Here is a 23,467-nt window from a genome sequence, read left to right as displayed (position 1 = left end):
TAAAATATTAAATGAAAAACTCAAGAGTTAAAAAAATTTCAACAAATTAGAATACATTAAGCCTAACAAAGTGCAATAAGTATAAAGATAAATGAAATAAATCTCAGAAAAATTCATCATAACAAGTATGAGAGAAAATAATTATCCTATTAGTTCATGCCCCTCCTTCCCAAAAGATCTACAGCAAAATTTCAAGCTATGTTGACAGGGTTAGCAGAAAATAGAATACAGTATTATTTTCACCGATGCAAATATAATGATCAAAGTAAGGACTGGTAACCTGCATGCACTGGTTTAACCACATCTTAAACATAGTGTTCAGTCTAGAAAACCAAGCCCTCATCTCCAGAGAAGGCAAGCACACTGCTTTCACAGAAAGAAATAGTACACAAACTTGCAGTGTTTAGCCTAGCAAATACAAGTATTTTTAGTGAACATATATGCAGAAGACTGTACATTTCCAAAGAGCAAAACATGGATCACTGAATGGAACTCACAGTGAAGCAGATTTTAACTGAAAATAAGGTTTTTCTAACAAAAAGCTTTTGAACAGTGGCATGGGTTGGTCTTTTGAGGCAGCAAGCTGCCCATCAACTGAAAAGATTAAGAAAAGACTCTATGACAAAATACTCTGTATGTTGTAAAGAGACTTTTAGCATTGGGAATGTGTGTAGGAGGAAGAAATGGATTGTTGGCGGTTTCTGTTGGACTGAATGACCTCTAAATTTTCTTGCAGCTCAAAAATCTTCCTTTTGATTCTAGGCATAAAAACAGCAACTAAATCTAACACAGGAAAATATGGTTGCAGTTTAATTTATTTAAAAGACTTTTTCTGATTATAAAAATAAAAACAGAATGCTTTTGATGTTGAAATACACATGAAGATGTTTATTTACATGTTTTATTTTACACACACATATACATGCACACAATAGCCTAATTGATATTATGAAGAGTCCATAACTACTAGTGACTCCATAATATCTATACTGTGGAAGTGTCAAAATTTATTTAATCATTCAATTATTATTGAGCATGTAATAATTATTTTTTTTGTAATAATTATTTTTATAATGGTAATAAAAACCCTTGTAATAAAACTTTTTCCATAGCTTTGACTAAGAACCTTGACATATTCTTACATAGTTTTCCAGAATTTTGCTATTATATTCAAAGTTTGAATTTTTAAAGCTAGGAAAGGAGTAAAGCAAGATTCACACAAAGACACACAAAAATACAGTTTCTGCCCCAGAGATTTTGCCAGTGAAAGCAGACAAGTTGTGGTGGTAAACTTGGTCTTTATGGTGTTTCTCTTTCAATAACAAACTTAAGAGGACTATGATTCCAATTAACCTGTGATTTCTTATAGCGATTTAATGTCTAAAATACACGAACTCAGAAAAACAGAGAGAAATGTATCTTCAATATGTACACTTTTCTCAATTTATCAGACCTTCAAAAAAAGGATGCAACAAAAAAAAAGAAAAGAAAAAAGAAAAAAAAAAGGATGCAACATAAAAGCTAAATCAAACCTAGGTTAACAGATGTAGATACAGAGGTACAGATATGTCTCTTGGACGCCCGGGTGGCTCAGCACTTGAGCCTTTTCCTTTGGCTCAGGTCGTGATCCCCGGGTCCTGGGATCAATTCTGGCATCGGGCTCCCTACATGGAGCCTGCTTCTCCCTCTGCCTGTGTCTCTGCCTCTCTCTGTGTGTGTCTTTCATGAATAAATAAATAAAATCTTAAAAAAAAATACGTATCTTGGAATTCTTGTAGTGTAAGGGGCTTTGGACCAGCTCCTATTACAATAAAAACCAATGAAAAGATGATTCTTGGAGAAAACATCCATTATCAAAGAACATATTTCTCTTTCTTGCAACTGGACAAATGTGGCACGGTGGTATTATTTACCTATTTTGTAAAAACAATCCAGATCCCAAACAAAAGGCTTCAAGTTAAGCAACTTCTCTTCACTGAAATTCCCCTTCGCTTTTCCCTTTCTTACATAATTCCTCCCTTCACCTAAAAAAAGCAGATTGTGTTATATTTATTACTAATAATATTCCAAAATCTTTGTCAAAATCTCCTTTCAAAATATTCAGATAGGAACATTCTATAAATTTACTCTTGAGAAAAACCTCTTCAGAGCCTTCTGTCACACTCAATCTAGATTCATAACCTTCTTGATCTTCCTTTCACTTATTCCATACATTCCAGGTCTTCTGTTTGGTTTATACTCAGTTTTGTTAGCATATATCCTCCAAGACGTTAACTTAGAAAGTAGACTTTTGAGACCCTGTATGACTAAAAATTTGTAATGCTATGTTGGAATCAATTTTCTCTCAAAATTTTGAAGATACTGCTCCATTGCTTCCAGGTTTACTGTTGCTCTGGAAGAGTCTGAAGCCATCCTAATGTCAGATAATTTTCCCAAGGCTTTTACTCCCCCTCTCCTTGGAAGCTGTTAGGTCCTCCCTTTACCCCAAGGGTTCTGAATACGGCACTGTGCCTTGGTATGGGTCTGCTTTCATCCACTGTGCTAGCATCTTGATGGCTGCTTTCAATCTGGAAACTCATATCCTTCAGTGCTGGGATATTTTCTTGAGTTACCTTGTTGTATTCATATTTTGTTTTTTTAAATAAACTGTACACATACATAAACGTCTAGTTTGTTACGTATTTCTAAGTCAATACCGCCCATTAATATTTAAAAGTGAGGTCCCTAATGCATATTAGAAACTGTAGGTATGTTGGCATTCACTGATGGCTGCACCACTGGGGGATAGGGGGATGTGGTCATTTTGCTGAGGGAATCTCACATAACTGTATCTCTAGTTTTTCTTCTTATAGGCTGACCCATTTCCTAGAAAGGAATGCTCCAATCTCCTGAGTTCTTTCAGCTGCACCTGGCATCCCTCAATCCACAGCCTCCTTGATTTGACCTCTTCAGACAAGAAATTTCAAGTTTCATTCACAGTAGAGATGAGGCAGGGGTATATAGCCACTCCTTGTATAAACTTAGTCAGAAATTCTACAGTTCTCCATCCTACCAGGTACCCTACTGAGTCTCTCCAAGGTTCTGAAGTATTCCCCAGTTTCTTTCAGTTAGCCTCTCCCCATGCAGGTGCTTAGCTCTGTCTTCCATCTTCTAAAAATGTGCTGACATCTCCAATGTGTTGACATCTCCATCTGCTGTTCATTTCTTTCTCGTTTCTTTCGTCTTTGTCCTTTACACCTTCTTAGCCCTCTATAATCATTTTAATGGCTTTCAAGAGAGAGTGGAGGATAAATACAAGTGCTCACTCTGCCAAGCTAACCTCAAACACCTCCTTTGTTACATGTAGGCATCTTCAAAGGATCAGATGCATGCTTTCTTTTCTGCTCATCCTCAAAAATCTTCCTGAACTTGTATTTTGAGCTCCAGATCTATATTTTCAAATGCCTCTTGGGAACATATGTCAAAAGTAACTCATTATCTTTTCTGAAAATCTATTTCTTCTTACAACTTGGTGTCCTAATCTTTACAGTTACCCACACTGAAAACTTTACAGTTATCTCATACTCTTCCTTCTTTCCGAACTGCTCTAGATCTAGTAAGATACTAGCACTTGCCAATGAACTAAAGAGTGCTTGTATCTCATCCTTAATATTTCATTGTCTGCCTTAGAACTATTCCCCAAATACTGATTCACCCTACTCTACCCCCATCTTGCCTTCAAGTCTGGTTTAAATGCCACCACTTCCATGAAGTCTTCCTTTATGCTTTCTAGGTTAAGTAAACTCTTACTCCTCCAGAAAACTTGCTCTACCTCTATTAACATCTCTCTCATACACTTACTATGTATAACATTTTTTTTTTTTGCAAATCTGTATGTTTTATTTCCTCTACTAGAATTAAGAGTTTTAAGGAAAGAGGCTTTGAAGGAATCTATCTCTGACCTTACTCATTTCATAGTTTTTATCATGGCATCAGTATACATGCTTTAGCAATAATCAAATTAGCAGCTACTCAGGGAAACAAAAGAAACAGAGGACACAGTATCTTCTGGAGAACAACATCTAGCTATAAGTACACCTACAGTACAGCATCCCAACAATATGGAAAAGATTAAATGGCGCCTCAACTAGTACAAGAACACAGGTTTTTACATTTAACTTTGCTAATGCCAAGCTAATCAGTTACCATCTCTGGTAGCTAAAAACTAATAGATTGCCCTTTAACAAATTAACAATAAATCTGAACCACTTGATAGAATATACAATCTTCAGTTAAAAGTTAACTTAGCTTCTCATAAAGGCCTGTTTAAATTAACTGGTTTTTGAGAAAAATCTGTGAAGTCATACTACTCTTCATTCCCCTGTAGTTTTATCTTAATAGTAAGAAAAATATAAGCCTATATTAGTCTTCACAGAAATGTCTTTGACCCAAATGCATTCTATATTATGCCATTAGTTTTTATAAAGAATAAGAGAAAGTAAGAGTTTGGCATCTTCTATAACATCATTGTTTGAGGACAACTGCCATTATGTACTAGGGTGAACCATGTAAAATTGCCAGTGTTCAACGCTTTTTGACTTATAAAAAGGGCATTTTTATGTGCTTTGTCTAATAGTTCAATCTTTAATAATGAGCTATCAAATTAAGTCATCTTATAATTTAGCAGTAAGAAAAACTTTTGTCTCATTTGTTAAGGTAAATGTGTTCTCCCAACTCACAAAGATGAGAATGACACTGAACAAGATGCTTCCTTTTTGCTTAGGCTACTAGGAAGCTCAGTGCTGAATGTAGTACTCAACTGTGAGAATTTCCTTAGCCTAGATTTTGTTACAATTAACTGTATAATTACTTACTTTTTTCATTTTTATTGACCCAAAGGCATATATGTTTTCCTGAAGGTTAAGTATTATGAGCAATTTTATATATATACACATATGTACACACACACACACACACACACACACACACACACACACACGTTGCCTAGAGTGCTATGTTCAAAAGGGTTCTTCCTGAACTCAGGAGTGAAAAGTATGAAGGTCAACTGGAGATCTGGTGATATTCCATATACGTACTGGAAAGGGAAAGGCAGCATGGCACATATTTACAACACTATCCCATGTACTAAAGTGCTCAAGGTTTATACTAATGAAGAATTTGAGAATTAAATTAACTTTCACTATAGATTAGCTTAATTTAAGGACAGAATCTTAAAAGAGAGATAAAATGGTAAAAGATAAAAAGGTAAAAGAGAGAAGAAATGAAGCTAGAGATGAATGAATCACTGCAGCTTTTTGAGGAGAGTGACATGAAGAAAATGGTTATAATAAATATTGAAAATAATTTCTTTTTCAGACTAGAAGAAGCCTCAAAATAGCATTTTACCACTACTACAATAATAGTTCATTGAGCAAGATGCTAACAATACTGGATGAAAGACAGTTGGAAAAAGGATATTCACCCAGTCTGGGAGTTATCACTCCACAGACCACTTATTACTTACAAAAAGAAATTAGATTCTTTACATGACCTTGTAATCAAATCTAACCTTATGATCAAACTTAAGAGTCACCAGTAATGGGCTAACCTCTTTAGAAGATGCAATGAGGACACATCATCTATGCAATAATCATACCAAAAATCCTTAACCTAAAACCAATCATGAGGAAACAATCACAAATATCTAAACTGAGAAACATTCTCCAGAGTAACTAGTCTGAATACTTATGTCAATATCATAAGCCATGGAAGCAAAACAAGAACACTTTGCTCTAGCTTATAAAAAACTAAAGAAATATAACATCCAAACGCAACAATCATCCTTTATTGGATCCTAGACTAGAATTAAAAATAAATAGTTGTAGGTACATTATTAGAACTGAGAAATCTAAAAGTAGGTTATATATTAAACAACAATATTATATGAATGTTAAGTTTCACAGATGTGATAACTGGACTGTGGTTATGTAGGATTATTCCCCTTTCTCTTAAGTATCAGAATGCTGGTAACTCTCAAATTACAGTGCATAAATAAACTAATTTTTTCAAAACAATAAAACTGTGTGTATGTTAGGTTTCACCCTGTGTGTATGTGTATATATATGCAGACATATATACACAGAGGCAGAGGACTATGGTAGAAATTGACAATTGGTGAATTTAGGTGAAGGATACACAAACATTCATTGCGCTAGCCTTACAATTTTCCTGGTCTAAAAAAAGCAAGAGATCTTACATAATTTGGGTCAAATTCCACAGTTTATGAATATGAAAACTGAAGGCAAAAAAGTCTTGTTTTGCCATGCTCGTCCAGCTAGGGTGTAACTCAAGCTGCTATGGTCTTACCTCTGCGCCCAGCACTGTCTCACATGATCTTAGCCTACCCACACAGGACGAGTCCAACAAGGGGTAAGGGGTGACCAGAGTCCTGGGACTAACTACCAAGCAGGTGTTCTAAACCATGAGCAGCAACAAAAGGCCTGGGTTAGGGTCAGTCACAGATACGGAAAGGAGGGGGCAAAATAAAGAAAGTGTAACAGGAATCATAAAGACTTAGTGATATATTAAGAAAAAAGAAATAACTTTATAATGGAAGCTGAAAAGATGGGAAAAGAAGAGTACTAGGGATAATATAAAAGAAAAATTGGAATAAGATAGTCATTTAGGTTAACAAACCTAGTTTGAGATACATACATTTCAATTTTAATGTTCCAAGATGTAAGCTATGAGTATACTAGAATATGGACTGCAAGAGAGTAGGGGTTTGGGCTTTTTTATCTACTGATATGTCCCCCAAGTAAACCTGAACAATGCCTGGAAATAAACTTTTTTTTGAACAAATGACGTAATGGTTTATGAGGCATTTAGGTATAGACAGGAAATAGAAATATGAAATTTAAGAGAAAGTATCAAAAGATATTTACTTTGTACATCCTTATGGAAGAGGACACATTTCAGGTCACCACCTTCTTCCAGGACAGTTTATAGAGCTCTGCCTGGAGTTCTGAGTATAAGCTCAAATAATACCTGTCTTTTCCACTCTTCCTTTTATATGTATCTTTATAGGAAACCTCACAGGGAGAGTAGATGACTATGGTCACATACCCTGTAGCACCATCAAAATTCCATGATTATTCGGAACTCATTTCATTAGCTAGAGCAGGGAGTTCAGGTATGGTCCCAGGACCGGAATCACCAGTATTTGCTGAGAGTTTGTCAGAAATGCAAATTCTCAGGTTTCACCCTAGACCTGCCGAATCAGAAACTCTCTGGATATGGCCCAGTGATCTATGTATTTAGGAGTCTCCCAGGAGATTCTAATGCACACCCCAGAGCCAAGAACAAAGGTATTAAACTCTTATTTGACAAAATAATCTACCTCATGGTTAAGGTCCTTCTTCTTGAGATGCAGTTAAAAATTTAAGACCCAATTACATAAAAAGATATTTGTAATAAAATCTGGTGTAACATATTACATAGTCATAATTCATCATTGTAGTGATCATACAGCAAAACCAGCCTACAATAAAATTTTTTAAAGGCATCTACTTACTTTAATGTTTCAGCAAGAAAGAAGCTCTGCTGTACATCATCATGTGTAGGAGTAGAGGAATACACATCCTTCACCCCAGAAAATCCACCACTTACTCGGCAATACTTTTCAATAGCCTATGAAAGAGATCAGACAAAGGAATCAATTCCAATGAATTTCAAGTTTTGAAGGATAAATTAAGGAATCAGTCAAAAGTTCACAAAGATCTGTCTGAGAATTTGACAGGTTAAGAGTAAGATTTATTATCAAATGGAAATATTCTCACACTGGAAAAATTAACTGAGGTATCCTGTTTTCTGTGGAACTTTCTCCTCTCCCAAATTCTTTACTCCTTTAAAAAACATCCTACATTTTTCTCACTTGGGAAAGTCAAATTTAGGCTATTTATGCTGATTTAGAGACTTGTTTGGCACAATAAAATCTCATTAATTTTGACACATCAGGGGAGGTCAGTTTGAATTAAATTTTAAAGGCAATCTTTTCAATTCTAAGGATAAAAAATTCAAAACATGCTTTTAAAAAAACCATTACCTAGGTGCTTTCCTTAGTAATAATAATGAGGTAATATTTACTGCAAACATACTGTATGATAGACAATGTATTACAATTCCAGGACTTAGGCATTACAGGTGGTACCAACTGGCAGGAAGTACCCACCACATACCTACTACAATAATAATTACAATATTAAGAGCTACCCATTATGAAGTCTTTGCTATGTGCTGAAGGCTCTTTTAAGGGCTTCACATGTATCAATGTTTAAATCTTCCAACAACCCATGAGGTTGTCTTAATAGTCTCTATTTCTCAGATGGGAAAACTAAGGCCAAGAGTCATTTGCTCCACATTATTATTAACTACTGTGCTCTCCTTCTCAAGTGGGAGCTAAAATTCTTAATTTATATCTGTTCTTGCAAATTTGAACACGTCTAAATAAAATATACTGAATCAAATGGAACCCATTCAAAACTCTGTTTTTAATTCAAAGTAAGCAAATACCCTGCTTATGCAGGCATATCACACTCCAAAATTAAGCCACTCGCAAGAAGTTGAATCACATGTGATTTTTTTCTCTAGTCTACCTAATCCTGAGATACTGTCTAATGATGGTATTTAATCATTTATTTAATCATTACTGCCATGGCTTCTTGTTCCTAATCTTGCTATCTTTTTTACTCTTCTGGTCTTCCTCCTAACGAAAAGCTAATTAACACAGAAAGTTTTAATTTAATCAAGCTGTTCAGTTTTATATAGTTCCATTTTTACTATAGCTGGGTTTTAAAAATCTTCTTACCAAAGAGATTGGTACTTTTCTCTAAATTTTTTCTAAAGATTTACTTATTTGAGAGAGACAGAGAAAGAGAAAGCACATGTGCATGTGTGTACACAGAGGAAGGAACAGAGAGAGAGAGGGAGTGACTCCTTGCTGAGCGTGGAGCCTCACACAGGGCTCGATCTCAGGACCCTAAGATTATGACCTGAGCTAAAATCAAGAGTTGGCTGCTCAACCCACTGAGCCACCCAGGCACCCTTCTCTATCTAAATATTTTAAACATATTTTGAATTCAAGAGTTCTTAAATGTCATGTTCTGTGCAATGATTATACGTCTTCACCACCAGGAAACTATCAGAGTAGTTTAAGGATACTGAGAAAATAGCAGGGAGGCATGACTGATTTTTAAGCCATTTAGAGTCATTTCTTGAAGGCAAGTTTTCATGCAAATATATATGTGAAGGGAATACCTAAGCTACGGAAGACATACAAGATACTGTTCTTCTGTTTCAGCTTGTCTTCCCTCCACCTTCTTCACACCCAACATGATAGACAAGAAAGTCACTTTTATTTAAGATGTGAGTCTTCCTCTTTTGTCTCCACCTTCCCCTCATCACGGCATACTTCTGAAATTTGACTTTAAAGTATAATTATTTCAGTTTATGTTCTTTGTAGATTTTTTTAAGTTTTTTTTTTTTTTTAGACTCCACACCTAGCATGGAGCCCAACTTGTCCTTTATACTCTGAGTCTGTGTATCTGTGTATCTACACTATAGAAACAAAAATCTAACATCTGTTATTCAGGACAGATTTAGGTTAAAGCTTGAGCTTGTGAAACCTCTTTTTAATAGAGTAGGGTCATACTTTAAGAAGGTGCACAGGAAAAAAGAACCTTAGGAAAAGGATAGATTATCCCACAGTATTTCTCACTGAGAGGACATTTTTCCGTCACCAATCTTCACCCTGCTGACCACGATTCAGATATATTTTCCTTATTCCTCTGAATAAGAATCATTAAATATAAGGGGACATTCAATTCAGATCTATTGCAGGGTTACTTTACCTATATCTTATATATAAAATACTGCTTAATGTACATAGCATTGGCTAGCCACTGCTACCAACCGAACGAAGTGTGTGTGTGTCCTATCCCTGAACCACTGTGACAACAATGACCATCGCAGGTCCCTGCAAAGAGAAGTTCACTAGCAGTTATATTCCCATTTCTGGAACCAAGAGGCCAGGGAAAGCAGCCTCAACAAATGACGGCATCTATTTCTGTTCTATGTAACCACTTTGCTTCCATTAACATTCTCTTTTTGTTAAACTCCACAAGGACTATCTAGGTCTGAATGACAAATGACATAGAAGTGTCCTCACCATAGTTCAGGTCTTTATCAAACTATTTCTACATCACTGGTAGCGGCCTCCAAAACCCAGCAATCTGCAGCTTATAATCGAAGCCTTTGCTTGGTTACTTCCACTAAAAAGTCTTCAGTGGCTCTTTTCCCTTAGAAAAACCTTTAGTAGTCCTAGAATGCACTCTTCAAGTTAGGGAGTCTTGGTGAGCAGGAGATGGTAAGGAAAATGATGATGTGACAGGCTTTTCTGATAGGCAAAAGACTTTCTATATCCACCTCCTGTATGAGAAACACTTATGCAGTAACTCAGAGAGGTGTCTATTTTGTGTATTTGTGTGTGCGGAGTTATTCTTGAACCACTGAGTAAAATACACACCCCATGATCTGGCATGTAAGATCATCTACCTAATGGTTCCAAACTTCACTCCCTCTGGTTGCCACTGTGAAACCTTCTTTCTCCATAAACTGGTCTACATTCTGCCCTAAAATGTATCCTGCACATTCTTACCTAAGCAATTTATTAACACTATTTATCTTAACCTAGAATGTCATCATTCTATCTAGCCTGCAAGCTTAAGTTAAACAACTGGAATATGAATATTCATCATAATTAGTGCTATTTATCATAATTAGTATATCTCAAAGAATAAAACATTCACTCCTGGGAATAAGATATACTTTCATGAGAAGACTAATATTTTTCTTCCTCACCAGGTACTGATAGCCACAGTGTTCTCTGAAAGGCTAGCTAGTATTTTAAGAATAAACCACTGGCCTTCTTTACTAACCATTAACAATTCTCATAAATAGGTAAGTAAATAAAGAGTCTTTCAATCTGGAAAAATTTTAACAATTCACTGATTCTTCTTATGATGGTCCACTAAGAAACTACTTAGAATACAAACTGAAGTGAATAGTGGGTAATCTACCCAAGCTGTGAGTCTGGACAGTCTTAAAATGTTGGGTTTTTCCCCCCAGAGGTTAAGCCTTAATTGGCAAGTACAGAAACTGTATAATCATACTGAAACCCATAATGCCTTTTAAATGACTTCTTATAGTTATTCAAGAAGAAAAAGGAGTGAACACCAGTAGGAAAGTAATTTTAATCAAGAACTAAGCTGATTCTAAGGTTTACTTCTACTGCTTAAGTAACTTAAACTGAGGGGTGTCTGGGTGGCTCAGTTAGTTGAACGTCTGAGTTTAGCCCATGATCTTGGTCCTGGAATTGAGTCTGGGATGTATGTGCTCCAGGCTCAGCAGGGACTCTGCTTCTCCATCTCCCTCTGCCCCTCCCTTGCTCATGCTGTCCCCCTCTCTCTGAAATAAATAAATAAAATCTTAAAAAAAAAAAGCAAACAAATTTAAATTGAGTAACAGAGTTTTTCCATCAGATAAATGAAAGTAGCACTATAATTACTAAACATGAGGTAACATGGATGAGGACATACGGTACTACAGGAAGGCTTGATTTAATACTCTTGCATATAAGAAATATTGGCTTATTTACCAGTGCTGCTTCCCAGCCCCATTGCCTATATCTTGGATCATGAGTGAATCTCCATAGGTACCAATAGGTTTCAATTACTTCTGGACGGAGGATGTAATACTTTTCAGCCTGCCGGACTGCCACAGCCTCTACTGCACCATCAAACTTGAATGATTCAGGACCCAGCTTTAATGCTGTAACATGACAAAAGAAACAAATGAGCATAAAAAACCATTTGTGTTTGTTCACCAGAGCTGCTTTTTTCCCTGAAAGAATGGGGTATAATGTAAAGTTATGTTAATTTTGTTTTATATTTATTGTTGCTGTTTTGCAAAATCAGTGACTTTAAAAGATCCACATTTGGTTTTCTTATAATAGACTTATAAATATTCTTACTATCCTGACATGAAATACTTCTCATACATAATGTACATCAATATACTGCTAAATCCAACCATACTGACAAGAGTCTAGTAATCCTCTGGCAACAAATGCAAAGCTAGACATAAACACATTACATATTCTGTTTTGTTCCAAAATAAAATGAGACAGATAATTGTACTGTGCAGAATTATTTTTTTAGTCAGGACAATTTTAAAGTCCTTTTAATATAACACATAAATGTAAGAAAACATTTTAGAGCTAGGATCTTGAATTAGATTCAGGTGTGGATTATACACTTTTTTTAAGCATCCTAGAGTATATAAAAAGCAATATATTTTCAAATTTAAGTCAGTTGTAAAAATAAACTCTTTTCTCCTATAGCCTCTGTGTATATATAGCAAGAAGAGATTCAAACTACCATCACCAAGAATTATCAGTACTGCCCATTTATTAGTTTGAATAAAATAGGGCCATTATACCTATATTTTAACACTACATAATATTTTTTGAATGATATGATTTCCATTCAGGCTAGAATACAGCACTATATGAAATTCTTTTTAGTAACCTCTTTCTAATCACACCGAGTACCCAGATCTGTCAATATAAAGTCCTCTTCCACTGGGATGTTGGACTCACAAACAATTACTAGTCTCAGCTGCCATATTTCTTTCCTTTTACTAGTGGCAAATAGTTTCAATGTCTATAACCTCTTTTAAAAAATTCCAGACATTTTTATATTTCCTCAGAAAAGAAAAGGTGAAATAAGAATATAATGCTGGTAGACCATAAACAGAATCATGCATTGTTGTTGGCAAGACGTGTTGCTGTAGCCAAATTTCAGCATTACAAGGGAGACACCGTAAGCTCTAAATAATCATACATAAATGTGAAAATAAGGGCTTTCTCATCAACTACCAACCCCAAGAAAAAACATAAAATCAAAAACACTGCACCAATCATAGCTAGTTCTATTGAAAGCAAAACATGTGATCCAGAATAGTTTACTGCTAAGTCTTTGAGAACTAAAGCAGAACCCAAGCAGAAGATTTTCAACCTGAGGGTCATAAGTCTGTGGTAGGCTCTGGAAGAAGACCATGTTCTGTCCAAGCAAGCTATGAAATTGGGCGCAAAACTGTGTGCACATAAAGCTTTGACCAGCTCCTCAATGGGAGTTGAGGTTAGGATTAACCAACAAATCATCAACATTTTTTGTTAGACAACTTCTATCGAGTTTAGTGACAAGGTCAGACCAAATAGCATTTGACCAAATAGCATTTGGCATTTAATAAATGCTTCTAAAGTGATGATAGAAGTCAAACATCATAAGCACTGAGATCATGGCAATCCAATGAAAAAGTACAAGAAGTCATTTTATCTGAATTTCTTATGTTTTTCCTTTCTCAAAGAATGAGTGCCAGGTGATCATAGGGAGTTCTCAAATGCTAATCTTAAGGCTATCTTTAGATAATAAAAAATAAAAAAATTAGATAATAACTTCTATAATGATAATATTGCCTGAACTGGAAGTAGAAATTGGCTGCATGGAACTAATAGTTTAAACTTCTACTAAAAATTATATCTCACTTAATGTTATTCATAACTTCACAAATAAAACACAACAAAAAGAGAACATATATGTTTTGTGAAGAGTTGGTATATAAAAACACACAAGCCTAAATTATATACCAATTACATCCATTAAGCTGGTCAAATGACTGGTTTCATTTTTCTGAGGGCATTATTTCATAGATGCTCCTTTAAGAAATGTAAAAAAGTAATTTCTTAATCTATTTTGTAATTTCTATTTTCTATCTTAAATTTCCTATTTACATTTGATACTTCATTTCTAAAAGGAAACTAATCCAACAAGCAAAAATTGAGTTGAAACTATAAATAATTTAGTGCCTAGGTAAAAAGAACTCTAAGAGTATGCAAAAATCATTTAATGTAGGCAAAGGAAAGAGACATGCACAAATAAAAAAATCAAAATAAAATATCAAATGTGACAAAGGTCAATAAGACAGTAAAAGATACATTTTAAAGAAAGTATAAATTAATTTGCAAGTCATAGGAGTCCTCCATATAGGTAGAATCTGTAGAGATGGGAAAAATAAGCATACACTCAGGTCAACAAAAAGAAATTTAACAAAAGATAAAAAAGCATAAGGAATATTCTGGGACAGGCAAGTTGACTATAGTTTCAGTAAGCTAACAGTAAGGAAAGAACTTAAACTATTTCCCTCATATTAACTTTCTTTTAAGGAAAAAAATACTTGTAGAAACTCTTAAAGTAGGTCCAAAATCCATGTCCAATGTATCTTTTGTCCATTGAATAAGTTCTATGTATCTAAACATTAAAATTTCCCCTAAATGTAATAGCACATGGTCTAGGGAAAATCTTATGCAACTTTAATAAGAAGTAAATTAAATTAAATAACAGTCATTATTTTATTCAGGTTCGATACTTTTTTTAAAAAAGATCTAGAAACCCAGAAAAAGACCAGTACTATATTTTAGAAGTCTAAGATCTTGTTTGGCTCCAATTCTGCATTATACTTCAGAATAAACTAAAACAAGGTATCAACTAGCTTCCCATGTAGATACAATAATGTCTAAAAGTACATTGAGTTACTTAGTTTCATGAACAGATTCAGCAATATTTCCTACAAATTATTCCTAGCTAAATTAGGCCATGATGAGGCCATGTTCATCAATAAGGTAAAATATATGAAGATTATTAATGTTAATTCTAATTCCAGTGACAAATGAAAGTGAAATTCCAAAGTTCTCATCATATGAATTTAGCTGGAATAATTGCTAAAAAGTGAATGGATATTTTTAAACAAGCTGGCCAAAAAATTATAGCACAGCTATACCTAAACACAAGATATAATAACCAAGTGGGGCAGAAGCAACACTAGGATTGTACCTTTTGATTAGAGGATCTAAGCTGAGATTAAAGAGAAAGACTTCAAAATACAGCACACAAATCAAATGGTAATCTTTTGGGACATATCATGGCAAGGAGGGTCACAGGTTCACCGACTTGCCATGTGAGAGTAACCATCAGAAACAGTATAAATGCAACACAGACTGGATTGTTTAAACTTTCACTTATGCTCACAACAACATACTGAGGAAGACAGGATAGGTATTATTATGAGTTTTTTGCAGATGGAGGACCAGAGACTTAGGTTAAATGATTTGCCTAAGGTTCAGAGATAATAAATAGTGGAATATGGGATTTTTTTAATCCTAGTCCACATGTCCTTTCTACAGTATCACAGTATTTCATACCAGTATCAGCAATGTCTCTATGAAATGTGACAGTCAAGGAGTCTGCTCATAACTCTGGTATTCTATGAATTTCTCAAAAGTAGGGGATATGTCCTATTAACACTTTCATCTGTAAGCATCCAGCGTAATGCTTGGCACATCATTGGTGCTCCATGTTTAATGGAGTGAATAATTAATTATATTAACAATATATCATATTTTTTAATATGTCTGCTGCATGAAATCCTACTATTTTACATTATTTCATTTGTGGTCAAAATCTGCATCACAAGTTTTATTATCATGGGTCCTAGTACACATTCTGAATATCCATTCTGATCCTCAAGGTTTTACTAATTTTGGCTGTATTTTAAATATATATTTGATACTCTATATAGTCACCATGATAATATAATTTAGCTTCTACTTATAATTAGATCACCAACTTTATACATACTATATGCTAACTCTAAAATAACATCTGCTTAGTTGTATTTTATCAAGAAATGAAATCCCTTAGTTACTGAGGGACCTGAAAGGTCAATTTCATCATAAGTTCAATTCCTTATTATATAAAAATAACCTGACAGATTTATGAACTTAGATGAACTAGGATAAATTTTAAGCTGGTCGTATCTGTGTCATGGTACCTGATGGCAAGTAATCCTAAAATGGAAATTCAGTTATTTCATATTAGCAACAATTCAACTTCCAAAATCACAAAAAAAAACTTCCTAATTTTTAGTCCTTCTGGGAACTCATTTTCCATTATTCCATATAGAAACACATTTCTAACCAGAAAAAAATCTTGAAAGGTCTACTTCAGTATTTCACAATCCTTTTTCAGGCTTTTTAGAAAACCTAACAGCCTTCTCTCTCCATGAAATTTTAATAATATACATTGTTTGTCTATATATGACTATATTAGAATACATATTAAAAAATATTTTTCACCTCTGAGGACCAATTTTTTTCATCCTTAAGAACCATCTCATTTTCTGGGTAAGGACATTGAAGCCCAGAAATATTACATATTTGCCTAAAGCAACATTAGAGGATCTTTTTAAGAGGCAGGTACCACAAATTAAAAAATTATTGGTGAGCTAAGAGACTACTAATTACCTAGATACCAACTATACATTCAATATAACTACTATTATCTTTTGGTCATTCTTATTTTTACAAGAGAAGATGCAAGGCAGTAACCTAAATCAGTCAATTCTGTGTTCATTTAAGTAGTTTTACAGAAGCTAAAATGAATGGCTAAAATGGATTCTTACTATATTAAAATAAATAATGTCATCTCATACATCCTCAAAAATCCTGTCTTTCATCATTAAAACAATTCCTTCAAAATCTTTATTAACAAAATCAGTAAACTCAGAATAATTTTTAAAAATGACACAGGAACACATTTTCAGAATTAAAATTCAAGTTCTTAAGAAAATGATTTACTCTCTTATTATTTACTCTAATGCAGAGCAATCTATCTTAAATATCTATATATTTTCCTTCTAATTACTAAACATATTTTTAACTTAGAGGTTCTTTTAGTCTAAGTAGTTAGTGTTATTAATACTCTTACCAGTTCTGTCATATGACTCATGACATGTACGTGCAATTTCTGCCCCTAGCTCTAAATAATGACCAGCTTTATCCATTCTGGAACCATCTGCTCCCAGTGCAAACATTCCCCCAGCAAAACAGGCCAAGTGCCCCATCTTCTTTTCCAAGTGCCCATTTTTCCATTCTCCAATAAAGGTGAGACCTCCTCGGGACTTCTTAATAAGATGTTTCTCTATAGCCTACAAGAAAGAGTAGATATTCAAATTTTTAGAAGCAAAGTGTTGGTATTCAAACTTACTACATCCTTCTAGCTATTCAAACTTACTACATCCTTCTAGCTATCATAAAATCTTAGTAATATAATATTCTACAGATCAGTAACCTACCCAAACTGGAAGAGTTAATTTGCAGTAAGTAAGTTTTAGAGAATAGCCAAGTCACATAGGGTCTTGAATGAATACCTCACCCCATCACCATCACAACAGAGACAAGGTAGGAGAGGGAAGACTGGCCTAAAGACAGAACACTACCAATATTACAGGGTTTTTATTCTAGAGCTAAATGGAATTCATAGCAATCAAATGAGATCATGATGACAACATATAACCTAAAAGGCTCTATCAATTTATTTCCTATCTCATTCAATAAAATTGAAGAAGAATCTAAATTAATCCAAAAAATATGGCTTGGGTAATTAGTTAAAATGGTTTCTTCTTTTCCATGTAACTATACCTCTTGTCAAAGTACATCTTGTATGTTACAAAGCTTACATAAGTAGTTAGAAGTTCAAGCTTAACTCCTCACATGTTGCTGTGCTATGGCTAGGAGAGGCCACGTGATAAACACAGTCCATCTTCCTGGAATGTCAATGTTACTCAAAAGATGTGGGGATGAAGAGAAATATTTTATATTAAATTTGAATGTAACACAAAGTAGAGTCCAACAACTACATTTAACTTTAAAAATGAGATTTTTAAAAGCTTTGTTCCTTTGGACTATGTTCTCACAGACTTTGCTAAGAGGGGCTATCAATTACTTCTCTACCTTTAGAGATCATTCCATGGAAAAGCATAAGAAATTGCATTTAGTTCTTTCATAAAAAGGTGGAAAGTATTATATATGATTAGAGACTACACTTTTCTGACAATAAGGAGGAATAAGAACCCACATTTTTGTGTGTTATTTCTCTGACAAGTTCAGTAACAAACAGCTTTGGAAAAATTTACTGTGCATTCCTTATAGTGATAACGTCTGTTTTACAGAATTCTGAGAATTATGCCTCATTCATCATTTTATACTCCATAAGGCCTAAAGTGTAGCATGCAGTCAATAAGTGTTTAGTTAAGAAGTCATTTTGTATATAAAAAAAAAAAAAAGAAGTCATTTTGTAAATAAATGGTAGGTACTTGTATTTGGGCTGTCAGGGGAGTAAGGAAGGGGTAATAAGCAAAATACGGGACCTACCACTGATCTGTAAGTTTTCGTTATTGTTTTAATCATAATATGCTGAAGGGCAAATGTAAAGATTAGTTTTCCGAGTGCAAGGACAATGTTTTTCATCTTTTGTGGGCCTCATGGCATCTAGCATGTAAGGCACTCAAAAGATGGCTACTCAGGAAACATTTATTGAGGGATGCCCAGGGGGCTCAGTGGTTGAGTGTCTGCCTTCGGCTCAGGTCATGATCCTGGGGTCCTGGGATTGAGTCCCACATTGAGCTCCCTGCAGGGAACTTGCTTCTCCCTCTGCCTGTATCTCTGCCTCTCTCTCTGTGTCTCTCATGAATAAGTAAAATATTAAAAACAAAATTTAACTGAATGCCTACAATGAACTAAACACTATATGCCAAATTTCAGTTTAACTCTTATGCATTCTATAAACAACTGTAGGGAATTAGTTCCCCCAAAAGTAAAGCTATAAAAAGGGTAATAAGATCCTTGCTTTAATTTTTAAAACACAATGATAACTGTAACTCTGAACACTGATCATCAATTATAGTCAGAATGGTGTTGTTATATACAAAATTATACAAAATCAACAAAGCCTAAATGAGTTTCTTTAAAAATCCCAAACGGCTTTGATGAAGAAAAATGGAGAGAAAACAAAACTTAAGAATATCAAGAGTAGGGGAGAAAGGTGGGAGGATGTGAAAAATGGGTGAAGAGGAGTTGGACACAGGCTTCTAATCATGGAAATAAGTCACAGGGATAAAGGGAATATAGTCAATGGTACTGTAATTGCATTGTATGGTGACAGATGGTGGCTACACCTGTTGTGAGCATAACACTACGTAAAGACTTGCTGAATCACCATGTTATACACCTAAAACTAATGTAACATTATGCACCAACTATACTTCAATAAAAATACATAATAAAACTTTAAAAATATATAATTTTAATAACTGACTTTTAAAAATTATTTATTTGAGAGAGAGAGAGAGGGATGCAGAGGAGGGGCAAAGAGAAAGAGAATCTTGACAGTGCGGAGTCACACAGGGGGCTTGATGTCATGTCCCTGAGATCACGACCTGAGTGGAAATCATGAGTCAGACGCTTAACTGACTTAGCCACTCAGGTACCCCAATACAACTTTAAAAACTGATTAAAATTACTAAAGGGCTATGAGTTTGTACTAGATCAGAAAACAACTTAATAAGTGGGTAACACACTTTTCTATTTCATACTTTTTGCTTGGAAATATCACATATAAGTGCTTCCAAGATTGAAACCTATTTCAGTTTTAAACTGTCACAACATTGTGGTAAGATGTTATATAAATATGAAATGATACAGTAAAGTGGTTAAAAGCACAGGCCCTGGTGTCAGGCTGTTCAGTTCCAGGCTCCATCACTTACTAGTGATTGCAAACTTGAGCAAATTACTTAACCTCTTTGTGCCATAAAGTTCTCAAGTGAAAAATGGTAGTAAAGATTAAATGATTTCATATGTGTAAAAGGGGTTACAACAGCATGGTGTGTGGAAAATACTAGATAAGTGTTTTGCCCTTATTATTTATCCATAAAGCTTTCCATGTGTAGGTTCAATGTCATTTGAAAGAAGAAATGTTTATGGAAATGTATGTGAATGAAGTCAGAAGTTTATCCAGTCTGTGTAGACAGTAACTAAAAGTCATTTAAATTTTCATAAATGTTACATATTCTTCAAAAATTTCTTTAAAATACCACAATAAAGGAAAATAATACAAGACTTTTATATTAATATACTAAAACTCTACATGAGGGTATATCACAAAATGTTCAGTGGTCACTATGAAACACACTGTATATTCAGAATGTTAAGCAAGTAACTGTTCCGACAAGAATTACCTCAATAGCATCATCATACATTTTTCTCGCCTCATGGTCTGTTTTATCTGACATCAACCATGCTTTTAGTAAGTATTCGTAAAAACTGTCTCCCAGCCCGCCAACTGATGTATGATCTGTAAGAAAAAGGGAAGGATTGGGGGGTGAGGGGGGGAGAAGACAATGAAATAATCTATTTCAATTATCATGACTATTACTGATCAACAATTAAAAAACTATACTGACAGCCTCACTTTCAGCATACTTCCAATCTAGTCCGGTAAAAACACACCCTCATCCTTCCTCTACATGTGTACCCAATTTTCCAGAAATCTCTCTCTGCTAGATGGGGTACTTCACATATGTAGGAGTCGTTTTCTTCAGCTACATTTTGTACACTGTCACACAACCAGACTCTTCCAGAAGTGAAAACAATTCTCATTCATATGTTAATGATTTTAACTATACAAGTCTAAGATTAAACATGAGATATACTTGAAGTTGATGTTAACTAAAAACAACCCATTTTCCTCTAGGAGTAAGTGGTGATTTCTGTGCCATAGTCAATTAAAATAAATATAAAAGGAGAAAAAAAACAAGAATTCCTTTGAAATAAGATTTTGCATAATATAATAAGCTGTTGAACTGATACACTAGATTGCTATTTATATAGCTCTTACTTCATGTTTGCCTTATGTATATTCTTCTTCTATCCCATCTGTACTTTTAATCCTGTCCAAGGCAGTTTAACTCCCAAGGCAACCCTACACTTGTCTTCTATTCCTTCCTATAAGCTCCACCCTACATTCTTAAACTTTGCTTAAAAACTCACATCCACCCTGCACAAAAAGAAGAACAGTACACTTTTATGACCTGTCAATCATTCATAAAGTACTAGCACTGGTTTTCCACTTTAGTGAGGAAAGGATGGACTGCTGGGTGATTTATGGAATAATTGGCTGTTTGGGGAGAAATGTATATTAATATTTCCATCTTTAGCTCACAAAAATAAACTTGTGGTAGATTAGTGATTTAAAAGTAAAACACAAAACTATAAGTATTCCAGAAGAAAATATAAAAAAAGTTTGCTGTTCCTCAGCAGATGATCTTCTTAGGCAAAACACAGAATGAAGAAGCCACAAAGGAAAAGACTTATAGCATCACATGGCACAAGCTACCGCAAATAAAATTGTAAGAAATCAAATTGGATATTTGCCACATTTATAATGGAAATAAAAATTAATGCCCTATACAAAGAACTCTGATAACTAAACAAGAAAACCTGCTGTAGAGCAGACAAGCAATTAAAAAAATAAACACAAATTAGTAATTAACATAAGAAAGAAAGCTCAACTCCATTAGTGACCAGAGAAAAGCAAATTAAAACAATGAGGTTCCATTTTTGTCTATTTAATTGGCAAACGCTTTTAAAAACTGAGCCTCGGTGTCCAACGAAAGATGAATGGATAAAGAAGATGTGGTTTATGTATACAATGGAATATTACTCGGCTATTAGAAATGACAAAGACCCACCATTTGCTTCAACGTGGATGGAACTGGAGGGTATTATGCTGAGTGAAGTAAGTCAGTCGGAGAAGGACAAACATTATATGTTCTCATTCATTTGGGGAATATAAATAATAGTGAAAGGGAATAGAAGGGAAGGGAGAAGAAATGTGTGGGAAATATCACAAAGGGAGACAGAACGTAAAGACTGCTAACTCTGGGAAACGAACTAGGGGTGGTAGAAGGGGAGGAGGGCGGGGGGTGGGAGTGAATGGGTGACGGGCACTGGGGGTTATTCTGTATGTTAGTAAATTGAACACCAATAAAAAATAAATTAAAAAAAAAACTGATCCTATCCAATGTAGATAAAGTTATGGTTCATAGGTCCTGGGAATGAAGGGCAATTTTGTAGTAGCCATCAAAATATAACTAGGTTTTCTGTGTCTGGAGTTATCCTGTAACAAATACTTGTATAAATACACAAGTACAGATGTAAAAGAAAAAAGATTATCAGAGCACTGTATCCATTAGTAAAAATATAAGATGACCTCAAAAGTCTAGGGATGTAGCTACATAAATTACAGCATAAACAGACTATAACAGAACACACAATTTTCAAAGAGGATCACGTGAATCTGTAATCTGATATGGGAGGATATCTATTACATGCTGTTAAGTAGAGGGAGAGCAAGTTTCAGAATAATGTATGTTTGACACTACTAAAAATTTGTTTAAGGAATATTATTGTACACAAAGAGAAAGTGAAAAGACAACTGTGCACAGTGATTACCTCTAAGAAAGCAGCACTTCAATTTTTACTTTATATACTTACACATTATTGGAATACATGTTACGTTGTATAATTAAGTCATCTTCTATCACGGAAAGTAATAAATGGGGGGAAAGTGTCACCATTGACTTTAAACAACATGTCTGCTAATACTTTAGTAACTCACTTTGTACCTTCAATACCCTGCATCTCAAAGGCACTTATTTCTCACTTTTTTCATTTAGTCATATGTGTACATTCCGATGAATTCTTACATATGTATATACACCCACAAATCCACCAAGATAAAAATATAGAGCATTTCCAGCATTCCAAAAATCTCTGTCATGTGGCCCTCACAATCAGTACCCAACTTCCAAAGATAACCATTTTTCTGACCTCTATCAGTAAATGATTTGTCAGATTCACATAAAATAACCATTCATATAAAATGGCAATATACTTTCAAGAATGATTTGGTAGCTTAATGATCTTCTTTGTTTTCCATCTAAATATCTAGAAGAAGGAGCCATCTGCCTTATGTAGGCTTCCTGAGTCTCTACCATTAAGTTCGTGGGTATTAGAGAAGACACTTAGAGGAACAGAAGACAGTTTTCTCTCAAGCTACACGACAAAATCACAGTTAAATTTCTAATAGCTTTCAATACTCATCATTACTCACATTTAAGAATTTCATAATGGTGGTAATATATGATGATGAATTTAGAGGGTAACTTAGATGTTAGATTAATTCTAACAGATTTAAATACTTTTTAGTTACTGGAAATCATAAAAGATAACACAGATTTGCATATTTGTAATATATTCAAACAACATGGAATTTAATAGGGAAAAGTCCCTCATATTTAGGGACAAAGAATACATATAGGACAGAGAAATGTTTAAGGATGCCTTTTGGGTAAATTATTTGCTAATAAACCAGAAGACCGTAATTTTTTATTTGGCAACTATTTTAAAACAGCTATC

At 34.4% G+C, this 23,467-nt stretch overlaps 1 protein-coding gene across 7 annotated transcripts in view; it reads right to left on the bottom strand.

Moving 5' to 3' along the window:
• MAN1A2 (mannosidase alpha class 1A member 2) overlaps window positions 1–23,467 on the bottom strand; it is a 213,134-nt gene that overhangs the window by 44,843 nt on the left and 144,824 nt on the right. For 6 of the 7 annotated variants that reach the window (XR_005372644.1, XR_005372645.1, XM_038561890.1 and 3 more), the window contains 4 exons: window positions 20,227–20,342; window positions 16,920–17,139; window positions 11,693–11,865; window positions 7,553–7,668 (listed from right to left, as the gene is read on the bottom strand). Coding sequence is in view for 5 of the 7 variants with exons in the window: in XM_038561890.1 (XP_038417818.1) it covers window positions 7,553–7,668; window positions 11,693–11,865; window positions 16,920–17,139; window positions 20,227–20,342 (625 nt within the window). In the remaining 2 variants the exon portion in view is untranslated. Of the gene's footprint in view, window positions 1–1,010; window positions 2,025–7,552; window positions 7,669–11,692; window positions 11,866–16,919; window positions 17,140–20,226; window positions 20,343–23,467 lie in introns of those variants that run through there. The other variant, XM_038561894.1, reaches the window with a different exon arrangement.

This window comes from Canis lupus, chromosome 17 (genome assembly GCF_011100685.1).
Source record: "Canis lupus familiaris isolate Mischka breed German Shepherd chromosome 17, alternate assembly UU_Cfam_GSD_1.0, whole genome shotgun sequence".
Lineage (NCBI taxonomy): Eukaryota > Metazoa > Chordata > Mammalia > Carnivora > Canidae > Canis > Canis lupus.
This window is presented reverse-complemented; position numbering and strand designations above follow the sequence as displayed.